We start from the raw sequence: 15,410 nt of genomic DNA, 5'->3' as shown, positions 1-15,410 counted from the left end.
TATGACCCCCTATGAGCAAGCACTTTGACGACAGTGGGAAGGAAAAACTCCCTTTTAACAGGAAGAAACCTCCAGCAGAACCAGGCTCAGGATTTTAACTGAGCTTGGTTCTGTGGGTTGTTTTTAAAAAACCTAAAAACAACCCACAGAGAGGCACCGTAGTGTGGGCTGTGACTTCCCTTAGAATTCCCATATAGAGTGTCACATATTGATTTGTGCCAATTTTCATTATCTTGATACAGGTCCAGACCTCGGTGAGAGCTAAAGCTATGGTTAGAAGGTCTGGTGGGGTTTAATGGACGATGGGAACATAAGCAAAGGTAAAATAAAAGTTCAATAAAATGTTTTGCAAGTTTCTTATGTTTGGTTTCTGTTTTATTTCCAATCATGTAGCAAACGGGCCATGTGACTTCCTGTTTTGATTGTCAGTGACAATGCAGAATTAAAATGAACTTCCCGTGTTAGGGGTAAATAAAAAAGAAGCCCTATGAACCAAAAATATTTTGCTTTTGGAATCTAATGGCACATTCATCACACTATTTCATCTGTCAAAGCATTTTACGAAGTTCATCAACGTGATTCTCAGGTTTTAGGGGTTCTGTTAAATATTTGGACTTCCAGCAGTTCTACTTTGGCTCACTGGCTTAGCTTTTTGGAGTTTGTTCAGCCACTGTTGCACATCTACATATGCAATAGAGGCATGCAGTAAAACCTGATTACATTTAAAGTGTTTTTCATTGCATCCATCTTTTTTATTACTGCAAACAATGTGCTCGAGCTGTTCTCTCTGTGCATTTTTCCTCACTGTAGCAGTGTGTTTATTCCATTAGTTGGACAGACTGTGAGAGCTGACACCGTGCCGTGACGGTTTGGTGACACTGACCGCGGTTGCAGGCCAGACACAAGGCCGACAACACTGCTGGTGCTTTTCCGACTTCGCTTTGTGCTTCTGCACTGGAGGTTGGTTGAGTCATCAGGCAAACAGTGTAATGCTCAGCGAACATCATTTTCTTTGCACCCTTGGGTTCACAAGAAATTCATCATCCAGAGAATGAATGCACTGATGTACAAAAATACATTTATTTGAAACAATTTCAAAATGACAGTTTCTTTACCGTAGAAATATCGAAATCAAGATGAAACAGAACATTACTGATGATGCATGCATTGTAGATTTTTGTGCACTGAAGAACATTACAATGCTTTTGCCTTCTGAAAAATCACAAATGCAAAGGATCTCTTTTATGGTTCAAGTATGGATTTGTCTGGTGCTTACGGTATAATGTGGCATTTAAGATATCAGATGAGACAGAAGTTTCCAGTGATCAAAGTCCTTTCTTTTACTAGTGGCACTTCCAATGTGCTGGTGCAGATAAAGCACCACATTTTGAAGCATTTGTTCTTTGCAAACTTTTATGGACAGCCAGTGTACTATGTTCATTGTACATTCTTCACAATTTCAAAGGGTCCAAGAGAGAGAAAAACAACAGAAAACAAAGACAATATCCATGTGTAGTTAAGGATGGAGAAACTTTTTGATTTCTTTTTCTGTCCCCCCTAATTCTGCTTTTCTAATAAGAATCAGAACAAAGTGCCACCATCAAAGCCTTTACCCAAACAAAATCCAGCCAAGCAAACAATCCTTTGCTTATGGCATGTGTTGAATACAACAAAGCTCTAGAACAATCTTTGTTCAATGTGTGTTCTGTCTGTATTAACAAGGCTTGGCTTGGCTGTTTGGTTTGAGATGAGAGCACTCTGTTGCAGGTAATGCATATGTGATGTGACAGCCTATATCTTTTTGCAGCCTTTCGCTTCTCCTGGAACTGCTGTTTGCTTGAGCTGAGCACTGCAGGAAACCTCTGCATGTGGCACCCTCCCCTGAGCTGTCCAGCTTTCTCTCATTATCAACAATGCTGGATACTGGGAGAGCAACGGGAGTCAAGTCGAGGCCACTTGGCTTTTGCAGGCCTGGAGAATGCAGAGCTGGGGGAAGTTGCATGCTGGGAGGACGGTGTTCACTCATTTCAAACTAGATGCAAAGCAGAGACTGGAGCGTTGGTTTGTGAATGGAGGCTAATGGCAGCCAGGGGAGCTCTGTTTGTACACTGTGGATTCATTAAATAAATGCATACTGTTCCAGGCACAGTTGAAGACAATGTTCTGGTTTTGTCACATTGTTAGAATAGCAGTAGTTGCACATTTTGAGTGGTGTAAAAATTGTGCCACAATGAGCACCAAAGATGCTGGTAACACACTCTGTAGAACATGGACTCATTAGCTTATCTAATCCTAATGAACAGCAAAAGCACTTTGTAGGCTTAAAGTTGGGTTTGATAGCATACATGGAAAAAAATATGTGAAGTTGAAGCTATGACAACTGAAAATAATGGGAGAACATGATATTGGAATCCAAAAACTGTGAGCTAATAAGTGATTTACCTTTTCACATTGTACACATTACTTGAAACCATCTTGGAGGCCCAGGTGTGTCCTGGACTGCATCGAGTTACTGTGATTAAAATGAATGTAGGACTCTTTCACTTCAATCGTGCTGCATCAGATTTGCAGTTCAGAACTTTCTTTTAACAAGTTCAATAACATCGATGCGACTCATTGCTATAAGGCTAATTTAATTTACAAGCAAATTTTCCAGTTCACCAGTCTTACTCTGGTCTGGTTATGTGCACAGACAGGTTTCCTGTATCTCAAAGTTCTCATGTCCAAAAAAGCCCAAACGTCTTCACTTTGGCCTTACAGTAGTGGAACTGTTACTGACTGAAGATGGACTTGGTTTTTGAGAATGAAATCTTAAAAAGTAGTTCAGGCTGAAGAGTCTAGGCAGAGAAAATTTCATTGACTTAATTAAACTACTTATTACCACCATATATGTTTTGTCATCATTAGTTGGCATCACCATGTTGATTATGCTGCTCTGGCAAGGTACAAAAAAACAAGACTTCACACAGCAGTCCTTTGAAGAGAATGAAGACACAATTTGAAATGTATAACACCATTCATTCCTAGTATTTTATCATAACCAGTCCTGATTTAAACCCATGTCAACCACTCGGTGGTGTTAGTGGATAAATCAAGGACTTGTCGTATGAAGTTACCCACTAGGCACCATAACTGTTTTAGAACAATACATCCTATTACTGTTGAATCTGGACCAATGAGGTGGATTGGCCAGATGAGCGGCCAGCACCACCATGACTGAAAAGAATTGCAGGACATTACAAATAATAATATTGGCATGAGCTCCATTGGAAACTGCCACAAACCAAAGAAGAAGCAGAAACCACAACCCAACTGTAAGCCTACTTAAAATAAACACCATGTTTTTCCCCAATGAGTTGAAATTGTGAATTTGATCACTGGTCACCACAATAGATACATTTTTTTCCAAAGTGATTCAACATTAGTATCGAAGCCAAATCTGAACAGTGAGAGCCACAGACTCACTTGCAAATAGAACCGGACTGTAATGGGACGTTTAAGGCCAATACTGCTACAGATGTTTGGTGATTCAAACATGGGATATACAGATTTCCCTGACATTTGTAGTTATTTACGAGCTCACACTCTGCCCGACTTTGCTCGGACCAGCTGGTTATTGCGTTTGTGGTTCCCAGCAGGGAACCTGCAGAGTGCCCTCTGGTGGACAAACGTCATAACAACAGCACGTCTGAAGGATGTTTCTCTTGTTTCGTAGCTTTTAAACTTCATTTATCGGCTGTTGTAAATGCCAATATCGATAGATCGATAAATAGCCAGCATTGGCCGACCAACAAATGAGTCGGGCTCTGGTTGCAAATGTTTGGTTCAGAGAGTTTAATGACAGTCTATTGTATATCTGTACTGAAAATGCAAATATCCTGAAAATGATCCTGTTGAGGATGATCCTTTTAACTTTATTTTCAGAGAACATGAGGGACATCTGCACTATGCCGATGCAGCTCTACCTGCATTAACAGATAAATCCTTTCTATCAGGTTCATTTCAGCCAACACTTGACTGAAGAAAATGAGAGCAAAACAGAATCAGCAGAATCAACTGGGGTCTTTTGACACATGATTAGAAAATAACTATTTACAACACCTGCTTATCTACAACACAGAAATTGTGTCCTCAGAAAGAACATGCACAAGTTAAGGACCTTAGCAAAGGAAATCGGTTTCTTTAAGTAATGTTTGACTTTTTAAACACACTTTCAGAAAAAAAGACCATCGTCAGATCTTCTGTTGCCGCCATGGTACTCAGACTACGAGCATGTAGAAAGTAATAATATATACATTTAACAGAACAGATGACAGTATTGTACATTTCAATAATATTCCCTGTTTGATTGAAGACTCCGACATTATAGTCTATATATAGGCAGAAATGATTTTCAAAGCAAACGCCTTAAGAAATGTACATAACTTTTGATAGATTTCCACGAAAGATATTTCACTTTGCAAATGAATGCTGCTATGTAGCTTATACATCCACAAAACTGAATATGTTTTGTCAGTAATTACAATGATCTCATTGAGTAAATTGACATTAACTGCATGGATGTTGTTGAATGAGACATCCATGCAAGTCTGTATAAATGAGGTCCCTTAGAAAACTATTAACATCAGTTGTGTTGAGAATTACAAAACAAAAAAAAACCCCGACACTGAAATACTTTGCTCTGTACATGAAGCGCTGCTCCACCAGTTTTACACACTAGTACAGTTTGGAATCTCCCTTGTGCTCTCGCAGGCATTTCCGACTCCCCCTGAGTATAAATAAAGGAAATGAAAGAGGGGAAAAAAAAGCCAAGAACAAAGACAGTTAATTCAGAGCTTTAATGACTATAAAACAAATAGCTTCTTTGACATTGACTCCTTGTACTTAATTTCCATTCAAAGGCTCTGAAGCTATTAAGACGCGTTGGAATTTGAAATTGACCCATTATGAAAAATATGCCAGCTTTTGTTATGATATGTTTGGTCCAATTAATTGGAACATGCTCGGTGAGGAAGTTTAGAACCAAATATCGAAAGTCTGGACGTCTACCCCATTTGTGTTGGGCGATCGTGGCTCAAGAGTTAGGAGTTCGCCTTGTAATTGGAAGGTTGCCGGTTCGAGCCCCGGCTTGAACAGTCTCGGTTGTTGTGTTCTTGGGCAAGACACTTCACCTGTTGCCTACTGGTGGTGCCACTGGCTGTGGCATAGCTGCCATCACCAGTGTGTGAATGTGAATGGGTGGATGACTGGATGTGTGAAGTGCTTTGGGGTCCTTAGGGACTAGTAAAAGCGCTATACAAATACAGGCCATTTACGTGAGAAACACAAGAATAGCTGTTAATTTACTCTGGCATATAGCACAAATCAATCAGCAACTTCAAGGACGTCTGCAGAAATGTGCAAATAAAAAGCAGCGTTTATTCGTTGTGAAATACATTTCGTTAACCTCCTAAGACCCGAACTCTTCCATGGCATGCATTTTTAATTTCTCTTTGATATTTGGGCATATTGGGGCCTGATGAATGTAAAAACAAAGAATTACCAGATTTTTTTAACCTTATTTTTGTTTTTAAGAAAACTAAGAGCCATATATGAGGATATTCATTTAAAATTTTGATAGAACAGTGGCAGTATAATGTCCTCGTAAGTGGATATCAGGCCCATGTAGAGCAAAATTGAGTATTTTGGTCTAAATAACCCAAAATGTGATGTCCACATATGTGGACGACGGGTCCTAGGAGGTTAAATATCCTTGTCCTGTGATGGCAGGCAGGGATGATTTGATACACTTTCTGTTGCACTAAATGCATGTAGTGCTGAGCACCTGCTCGAATTTGACCTCCTAAGACCCGAACTCTTTCATGAATGCATGCATTTTTAATTTCTCTTTGCTATTTGGGCTGATTGGGACCTGATGAATGTAAAAACAAAGAATTACATGATTTTCTTTTTTCTTTTTTACCTGAGTTTCGTTTCTGAGAGAAATGAGATCCACATAGGAGGACATCTGCTTTAAATTTCGATAAAACAGTGGCAGTATAATGTTCTTGTAAGTGGATATCAGGCCCATCGGCAGCCACATGGTACCTTTAATTTAAGAGAAAAACAACAATGTACCATTGTTGCTTCAAACGTGGAATCAGATGGTAGTAATTTGATTAGTGTTTCGTAAATATGTTGTTTAACTCTTATTCTTACACTTATTGTTGTTTTGTTACACTTTACTGTGCGTCCCCGTCCACTGACTCGAGGTGCTACATGAGTTATGGAGAAACTGAAAGTACTCTCGTGCAGGAATACAGATCACATGTAAAAAGAAAAAAAAAGTAACAATCAGACATTGACCTGGATAAAAATATTCTGCTGAAATGAAGCAGCACACTCACGGCCTCGCTGCTTGAGGGTTTCACTAATGTGTGAGTTTCCATTCTCGACAGCTCCTCTGAATTTCAACACACAGGTCAGAAGCAGTCAGCTCTCCAGAACTGTGAAAGTGCAGGAACTTAATCTGTCTTTTAAACTATCTCAGAGCCAAATCAATCCTGGGTCTGCAGCTGCCAGAAGTGGTACATTTCTACTGGTAACAATAGAAAATCCACTCTGTTATATACAGTCAGAGTGGGCAGCAATTAGCTTATCAAACCTATTGTTTTTTTTATCATGTAATGAAATATGAATGAATGAATGTCTCTTTTTAAATTGAAGTCAAACTGTGACTGAATGAGGAATGATTAGGCCACTCCCTCTGTGTTTGATGGAGTCCTGCAGCCACATGCTAAACATGTTGGTTTTATTATTTAGTCATTATTCCCAGTACTGTGGGTGTCACTGGAATCTTTCCTTACCCTCTAAAACCCTTTCACGGGCTTTGTCTACTCTAAGGATTTCCTCCTCTGTGAATAATTCAAAAATGGTAAAAAGGAGATTCATTTGCTGGATTTCTGTTTAAAAGACGATTCAGATTCAGTATGTAAATTATCCCCAGGAGGTGATTCTACGCACAGTTATCCTACACATTATCATGTTGACTTTTGCTATAAAGCCATCGACAAAAGAAAGTTTGTCCCTGAAATTCCATCTTTACATGCCCTGGCAAGTTTTGGCATGTCTGAAACCTCGGTATAGGGAATATCCGAGTTTCCAAACAGTGGACAGTGCATGTTTTAAATGTCCTAAAATACAATGTAGCAGTGACACAGACCTTGCTGGACCACGACAAAGTCACTGAGATCCAGATTTCATTGTGCTCCATGTATTATATTTTTGAAAATGTCTTAATCATGACTTGATTCGTCGCAAAGACACATAGTGCTGATATTCACACAGATGAGATTATGCAGTATATAGTGCATCGCATACATTCATATGTATATGGATGCCTTCTATTTGTCTCTGGATATCTACATGCCTTTAAAGTGTGAGTTAGTTAAATCATCTATGTGGCCATTTCCTGTTCATGGATTTTCTCTTATTTCTACAGCAGGTGAATAGAGTAACCCACCAACACCATGACTACTACTTAAGGTGGCAGCAACGCGTCTAGAACCCAAAAAAATATTGAAGTGTATTTGCTTGAAACGCCTGTCCCTACTCTCAGCAGGTACTTACTTTTGACCCTGGCATCCAGCTCCTTCTCCATGAGTTCTTTGGATGTGGAGAACTCACTCAGAGTAATTTTCGGCGTGCTGTCGCCTTGGCCGACCGAGCCGATCATCTCTTGCTCTTTCTCCTGGTTAACCTCAGCATATATGTTGATCCAAGGTATTTTTCTGAGGATTTACAGAAAACAAGATCAACAAATGTTAGATAACCATCTCACGTGCAGGTGCGGTGTTTGTGCATGCACACAGTGGGGTTGTTGTGTTTCTAAGGCTATGTAACCGCAGTCCCAAGTTTACATTCATTAGTAAATTACAACCGAGAACACGACTTTATGAATAAATTATTTGATTTTGCAGCCTCATCTACATCAGCCTCTACACATCAAGCTGCTCTCACCGAGTTTGTCCTGACCTTTATTACTTGCTTCCTTGCAGGGTTTCTTTTTTCTCTCAGGCCAGTTAACTTCAGCAGGTGAGGCAAATAAAGGTCAGCATAACTATAACATGTGTAACTACAGAATTCATCAGATCAAAGGAGAAAACAACTCTGGTCCTAGTTTTGGTTAACCTTTAAATAATCAATATTTCGATGCTATATATTTTTGCTGGTTATTTCATTCCCTGTAGCTTTGAAGTTCACTGACAGCTGACATCTTCAAAGGTAGTTTTTTCTTATATAATATGAATCAATGGGCACACCTTTAATATAATTTTAACTGGTTTGATTATCCAGTTTGTCTTTATTGACTCTTTTGCACAGAGTAAGCTTTGGGATGAATAAGTTTGAACCGTCTGTGCTAAATGTGAATTGCCTGCTCTGTTGTCTCACTGCTTCCAGCTGTGATGTTTTGGCAGGATCAACATTTTTTAGAAAAATGAAAATTATTTTTCTTTCGAGTTAAAAATGTGGGTTTTTAAGAAGTCTGACAGACTGTTGCACTGAGCTACTTTTTCAAAGATGATTCTGTTTCTTGGTGCTGACAAACTGTAAACTTGCCTTGACTGTAATTACACTCGAGTGCCTAATTTATAGACAAATTACAGTAACACTGGTTTCTTTTCTCATCTGCATTTATACCGCCTAATATAGATCTTTATTTAGACATTATCCAATTTATTTGCAATTACTATACATTTGGGTTATTAATTGCTCTGTTTTGTCAACTGTAAGATTTCTTGAAAAATGCATCCTCTTTAGACTAATGGGAAAAACTTCATATCCATAATTAATGACAGCTTTTCCATTTCCCTCAGACTTTTCAAAAGAATAATTTTGAGTATGAATAATTTATTCAGCAAATAAGATCCAAGGCAGAGAAGCTGCATATTAAACCATTTACTGCTCGTTTTCCCTGAATTTTGTGACTGATTGCTGCACACGCCTCATGCACTGGAATCTCACAAGTATGAGTGACAACTCCAGAGTGATCTATCAATTGAAAATACCAAATATGACTATAATAGATTGGTCTAGACAGGGCTCATCTGCTATCATCAATAATGAAGAACAGAGTAATAGTTATATAGTGGGGCCCTACAGCAGGTGGAAGAAATCAGAAAGATTTGCACCTCTTGAATTTGTAGATGAGAAACACCGCGAGGCCAAGAAACACAACTGACAGGAGCATAAGCATCGCTGAGCTGCTGTGTCTGGGGCTCGAGTCCACTAAAGGTGCTGTGGGAGCAGGAAGGTGCACAGAGATGACATTAGACAGTCAAAATAAAAACAACATAACGTTAATCAACAGTTGACAAATGAGACAGAATAGAAATAAAAATAGAAATTTGATTCATTAAAACCAACAACAGACAAAAGTACAGTTAGATTTATATTACAAGTCAACCAGATGTGGCTAAATGCTAATGCTAAAACAAGAACAAATGTTTGTATGAATGCATAAATGATCTCAGTTTATCAACATCTTGAGCAGTTTCATCATAAAGACGCCAGATTTGAAAAAGTAAAGAACTTCTGAGGTTTCAAAGTTTGAAAGTTCAGCTCAGTCAAAAGCGTTTTCCTCATTTCCTGTATTAGCAATATTTTTTTTTTATTAAACTCTAAGTGTAAGATCTTTAAATAATTGGAACTGGCAGTCAACATATCAGCAAGAATTCACTTTTTTTAAACGATTTTTCCTCCATGGAGGAACAGCTAAAAAGAATACAGTACACATGAGCTCTGGCTAACGATGGCTAACTAAATCTCTGACCTGGGAGGTTACGTCAGAGGTGTTGAAAGTGGAGTTATTCATTTTATTTGCTGTTATATGTTGTTATTGCTGCTATTTTCCCCATCACAACTACATATTATCTTAATAAGACAGGAAGAAGAAGTGCTTCGTTTTCTTCAGACCCTAGAATTCAAACTCAGAAGTTATAGTTAAGTTTGTGCTGTTCTTATGGCTGCACCTTCAAATTTCTCATCCAAGTCCATAACTGACAAACACTTGATGGAACCGGTACAGTTTCATGCTGATCGGAGCTCTAATGTGTGTTTACCTACAAAGGCCCCACAAACTGAGGTGACTGCACATCCAGCTGAGTTAAAAATATTTCAACTGTTGTAGAAAAAAAAAGTATTTTACTTTGTGCCATAAAGAGTAGCGGCTGAGATTCTCCCTGAGACTGACTTGTCCTGATGTCAGGGACAATCAGGAGTGGACGGCAAACTTATCATGGCAGTCCGTGGGCAGCTCAAGCTGTAAAAGCCCACTTTGACATACAGAGGCAGAAACAATATAGGTGGATCGAATTCCAGGAGATACTGCTCACTCATTGCCCGATGACCAGTGAGGATATCCTGGGTTATTCTCCAATTATAATTGACTGTAATTAATAGACAATTATGCGTACGAGTATTAATAGCTATAATTAATAAAATGGATTCCACGTTGTACTTATTGTGACTTTAATCAAGGAACTGGTCTTTATAGAAATGTGCATCCTCACTTCTATGCAACTGGAAGCCTTTTAAAGCCTGCAGGTTTCACTCACTCCTGAAATGGATGGAAGTCATAAAGTAGGAAAGATCACAGGACCTCCGGGGAATGTATTATAATGTGTGTATATCTTCCTGAGAACCGAGGAAGAAAATAATCTTCCCATTGAACCTGCTTCTTCCTGTTGCTAACACCCAGACACATGAGATACCAATGGAAAGTCCAGGATTTCCTCTATTCAGTGCATCAGGACTTAGTCAAAAGATATAGAGCAAAAACAAATGTCCATTTCAGAGGACATAAATGAATGGGCTGGTTCTCGGGAGGATATAATGCTAGATTCTAGCTATTGGTTGGCTGTTACAGCGAGATTTTCTGGGTTTCCAAAAATACTACAGTGACTTCATTCTGCATGAGAAACAATGCAAAGTTTTGTCAGAATGGAAAAAATGAACGAGACTCACTTCTGACAACAGATACACCTGAAATAGCTCCTGGCACTGTGGTAGCACCTACAGGTAGAGTACCTTGAAAAAGTATGTGCAACAAAGAAAACAGGCACCTCTTCAAAAGCAAAGAGTAGTCACATCCATTATTGATTTATCTTTTTCTCTGCTTCTAGTTTGAATGAAGCGAACCTTTAAAAATCCTGCAGGTCACCGGGGTTAGGGCTGGGCTACATATCAGACCTGGAAGATGTTACCTTACAATAACACATTTTTCCACAACATCATTTCTGATAGAAACCTTTGCGTCAGATGTTCCAAATATGTGTAAATTCTATAAAAAGGACAGATGCTCTGCGTGTTGCCTGTGACCTGTTAGATGTTAAAGGGTCAAAAACGTATTTTCTTTATACTTGTACCCCGTACACTGTAGTATACTGTATATCCAGAACAATAATGACTCCCCAGATTATATTTTTATCTTTAAGATATGAAACACTGTAAGGTGTTGTAGCGTGAAATTACACTTTCTGCTGATGGGCAAAACAAACTGACAGTAGCAGGAAATCCAAAGATTTCAGGTGAATGTAAAACAGTTAAATGCGCCAACATTCATTCAAAAAAGTACCGAACCAAACAAGTGTTCAGTGTGATTAATGTCACGGTTTCGCTCATAAGGCACAAACCCTAAATTTCTCCCATTATTTTGAAGAGTGCATTAATGTCTGTCGCTGAAGAAAAAGCCCGATGCTTTTCTGTGACGGGTTTAGCGCTACGTGAGCCCTCAGCTAAGAGATGGAGGCGCGCGTGCCGATGACCTTTCTCAAGCAGCTTGAAGGCTTTTTAGACCTTTTCTTGGGAGGTGAAATATAAAGAGGGATCCAGCTGGGTACACCTTCAATGTCATTAGAGTGCAGCACACCACAAAACGTCACAGAGCACTACATGCCAGGCTGTTAATACCCATCGCTTTGAGCTGCAGACAACTCATGGCTGTGTGCCTCCAGAGACTGTGCACCTAATGAAACCAGCCAAGCAGTGAATATAAGGTAAGACCTGTCCAGCAGCGGGACACAGGAGCTGCTGAGCAGTACCGAGCTCCAAACCAATAAAAAAGTAGAGGTTTCCAGTCTAGCCATGTTATTTACAATTACTGTGTCTCCGTGAATCAGCGCTGATTTGACACGAGAGCATTTGAGGGTCTCTAATGTCAACCAGCCTTCCCGCAAAACACTGCTGATGACTTCTTGAATGATTCCAAAGTCTGCCCTGAAATTGTACAGTGTTCTTTCTCAAGGACTAAATAATCAACATAATTATACTCAGTGTAACACTCATTTTGTGGTTGGATGGCTGTAAAAGAAATAGAACAGATGTTCAGCTTTTGATGGCAGGCATAAAAGATCCCTCTTCTCAAGGAGCTCCACTTAAAACCGAACCCCTCCTATCCTCGTCTGTGTTCTTTCGCCTGGGATAGACGAGGTCTGACAGGAATTTTAATTGGTGGACCAAAGAAAAATTCTTGTTGTCAAAACATAGTTATTACACTTCTGTTTCTCTGCACATGAAAATGAAAAATGGAACATGCAGGCCATAATTACATTACCCCCGGAAGTTAATATTATAGATGATGACTTGATGGCAAAATTAAAAGCAATGACAGCAAATGTTTCTTACCCAGTGTTAACTGTGTGTTGTAAACGATCACCCTCACACCGGGCTTCAGCTCGAACTCCACCAGGTTTTGGTTCAGTGCACTTACAATTGTGTCAGAAGCCTGTTAAAGTACACAACAAGTCACCGTTTTGTAGGCACAATAATCAAGTTGGAGGAATTTGAACTCCTCGTGAATTTCACTTAGAGACACCCATACCCGCTCCAGAGCTTCCTCACTCTTTTTCTTGCCCTCTGATTGGTTCTTATAAGGCAACAGGAAGAGCTCAGCAGCTGTTGGCACTCCGGGGAACACCGCTACCAGGAGCTGCTCCTCTGGGAATTCGGCCACCTGTCACAAGATAGAAATGTTTTTATTTGCCATCACTGTGTGATACTGTGAAAATAACAAAAGCTTTACGGCTTCATAAGGCTTAAAGTCATTGACGGGACTTCAAACGCAGTAGTTTTGTTAAAGCTTCCGGAGTCTCGGGGATACACACAAAGTGTCCTCTGCTAAGAGAGCCGCAGCATTAGATGCAATCCTGAAAGCATGAAACAGTGTCGTAAATCACAAGACTGTCAACGAGGAGCTTTTAACTGCTGGGTTAGTGTTACGGTTAGTTTCACTCACTATTCACAATATTCACCGTTCACTTTGAAACAGTGCATACAAATGTCGTGCTGGGGGATTTTGACCAAGTGGCCATATGAGACGAGCCAGAAGCGAAACAGGTTAAAGATCGCAGTGAATATTTGGGTGGAGTATGTTTAAAAGCCATTATGAAGCAGCTTTGAGAAGTGACTAAGATTTACATGAGAATAGATGAACATAAACTGTTTTCACATGAAAATGTTGGACACTTTGGGAGAAACTGGTTCAAAATGCAGGCTGTCTGTCATTTTGAGAGACAGGGTTACAGAAAATTCATATATAATTAACAATATACAGAATATTCTATGCATGAAGAGAAAAGATAGCCAGAGGCACCAACTGTGTCATCACTTTGTATGCAAACTCCATCATAACAGTGCAGTCCCAGTTAAGGCGCTGCAGCTGTGGAGCCTCAACAGGGAAATGTGAACTCAGCAGATGTGAACTGGGATCTTTCTTAAGTGTTCTCCTGCTGGATGAACCCTTTGTTCTGCTCTACACCCTCTACCACCCTCACAGTTTTAATCTGCCACAATGTTTGGAAGCCTTTAGAGTTTTCCATCATTTCCCATCAAGTAACAAAGTCTGTCACCAGTGAAAAATTCAGCTCAAGCTTTGGTTGTAACGTTGTCCGAAGTTGTTGAGTATGCAATAGGAGTTAGTCTTTGTCACGTGTATTCGCACTGATGTAACTACTCAGTTTAGGCAGAGGATGCAGAGCACGCTGACTCACTGTGAATTCACTAACCTGGCGAAATTGGCACAATTAACCGTCAGACAGTATTGGAGATCATGAAGACCATTACATTTCAGATTTAACTGTGTTGAATATTTGTCCTCACTGGGTAATGTCTAATGTCACGACTGCAGTGTGAAAATGGCTATAGACTCAAGAAGATGTGTCTTGGGTTGAAGGTGAGACAATGCTAGCTTCATTTGGTGTGTGATTGCTGCATTCGCTCCCGCTGGGACAAAAGCAGCTAGATTACAAAGAGTAGCAGTTACCAAGCAGCTCAGAATGTCTACACACTGTAAGATAACACAAAGACATTTTATCTGCTGAACAGTTTCATTACAAGAAAACTCATCTGACTTTACACTGAAACACTACATATTGCACATTTATGTCTATTGTCAGAAACTGTAGGATTGAGTGTAATGACCCATCGGAAGATTCCTTTGCAGTCTTAAGATGGAACTTAATTACGTGTTCAGTCTCCCACTAAGATATAATTACCTGCCTGTGAGTTTCTGCTCAAATTAACTGGTTGTATTTGTTCAGATCGTAAGGTTGAGAGTTAACAAGCGTTTAGATGTCGATCATCTTCAAACTGTTTTTGTAACCATTTGTGCCATTATATCACTTTTGACTCTTCCCTTACAGTTTGTGTCAGTCAGACATTAAATTGCTCTGTATAATGTTTTAAGCTAATATGGTGGTGAGGGAAAACTACAGCAATGGTTATTTTACGCTGACAACTCAAAAAGCCCTTTGACTCATCACCTGAGTCAAAGGGCTCTATAATTACCAGTCCATTTATATTTTTCTAAACCCATCATAGTTCAAAAACACTAAACAAATAAAGAGGCATCTCAGTCCGTAAACAGCATGTCTTTAGGCCCCGCCCCTCCCTGAGCCTGGTTCTGTCGGTTTCTTCCTGTTAAAAGGGAGATTTTCCTTCCCACTGTTGCCAAAGTGCTTGCTCATAGGGGGTCATATGATTGTTGGGTTTCTCTGTATCTATTATTGTAGGGTCTTCCTTACAATATAAAGCTCCTTGAGGCGACTGTTGTTGTGATTTGGCGCTGTGTAAATAAAACTGAATTGAATCGGAACAACATTAAAACCACTGACAGGGAAAGTAAATAGTTTTGTGCATGTCAATACAATACATTGCTCTGCTGAGAAAATTGCGTCCTGACATGCCAAAACTGATGCCATATTCTCCTGTAACACCCATCTACCCATCTAGATTCATTCAGATTAAGCTCATTCCTCCAAATGGCAAAGACATTCCCAAACCACCGCAGTCGGTAAGCAATTGCAACCCTGCTACACTCAAAAACAAATCATCAGATCCACTGCATTCTGGTGAAGTTTTCCATGTAAATAGAT

General features: G+C 39.6%; 1 protein-coding gene across 11 annotated transcripts in view; it reads right to left on the bottom strand.

Annotated features, from left to right (window-relative positions):
- Nucleotides 1–1,082: 1,082 nt before the first annotated feature.
- sorcs3a (sortilin related VPS10 domain containing receptor 3a) overlaps nucleotides 1,083–15,410 on the bottom strand; it is a 248,206-nt gene continuing 233,878 nt past the window's right edge. For all 11 annotated transcript variants that reach the window (XM_082537937.1, XM_082537940.1, XM_082537942.1 and 8 more), the window contains 5 exons: nucleotides 12,860–12,991; nucleotides 12,664–12,763; nucleotides 9,171–9,276; nucleotides 7,609–7,769; nucleotides 1,083–4,768 (listed from right to left, as the gene is read on the bottom strand). In XM_082537937.1, coding sequence (XP_082394063.1) covers nucleotides 4,710–4,768; nucleotides 7,609–7,769; nucleotides 9,171–9,276; nucleotides 12,664–12,763; nucleotides 12,860–12,991 — 558 coding nt within the window. In that variant the 3' untranslated portion in view covers nucleotides 1,083–4,709. The remainder of the gene's footprint in view (nucleotides 4,769–7,608; nucleotides 7,770–9,170; nucleotides 9,277–12,663; nucleotides 12,764–12,859; nucleotides 12,992–15,410) is intronic.

Source organism: Aulonocara stuartgranti (assembly GCF_965226115.1).
Source record: "Aulonocara stuartgranti genome assembly, chromosome: 6".
NCBI lineage: Eukaryota > Metazoa > Chordata > Actinopteri > Cichliformes > Cichlidae > Aulonocara > Aulonocara stuartgranti.
This window is presented reverse-complemented; position numbering and strand designations above follow the sequence as displayed.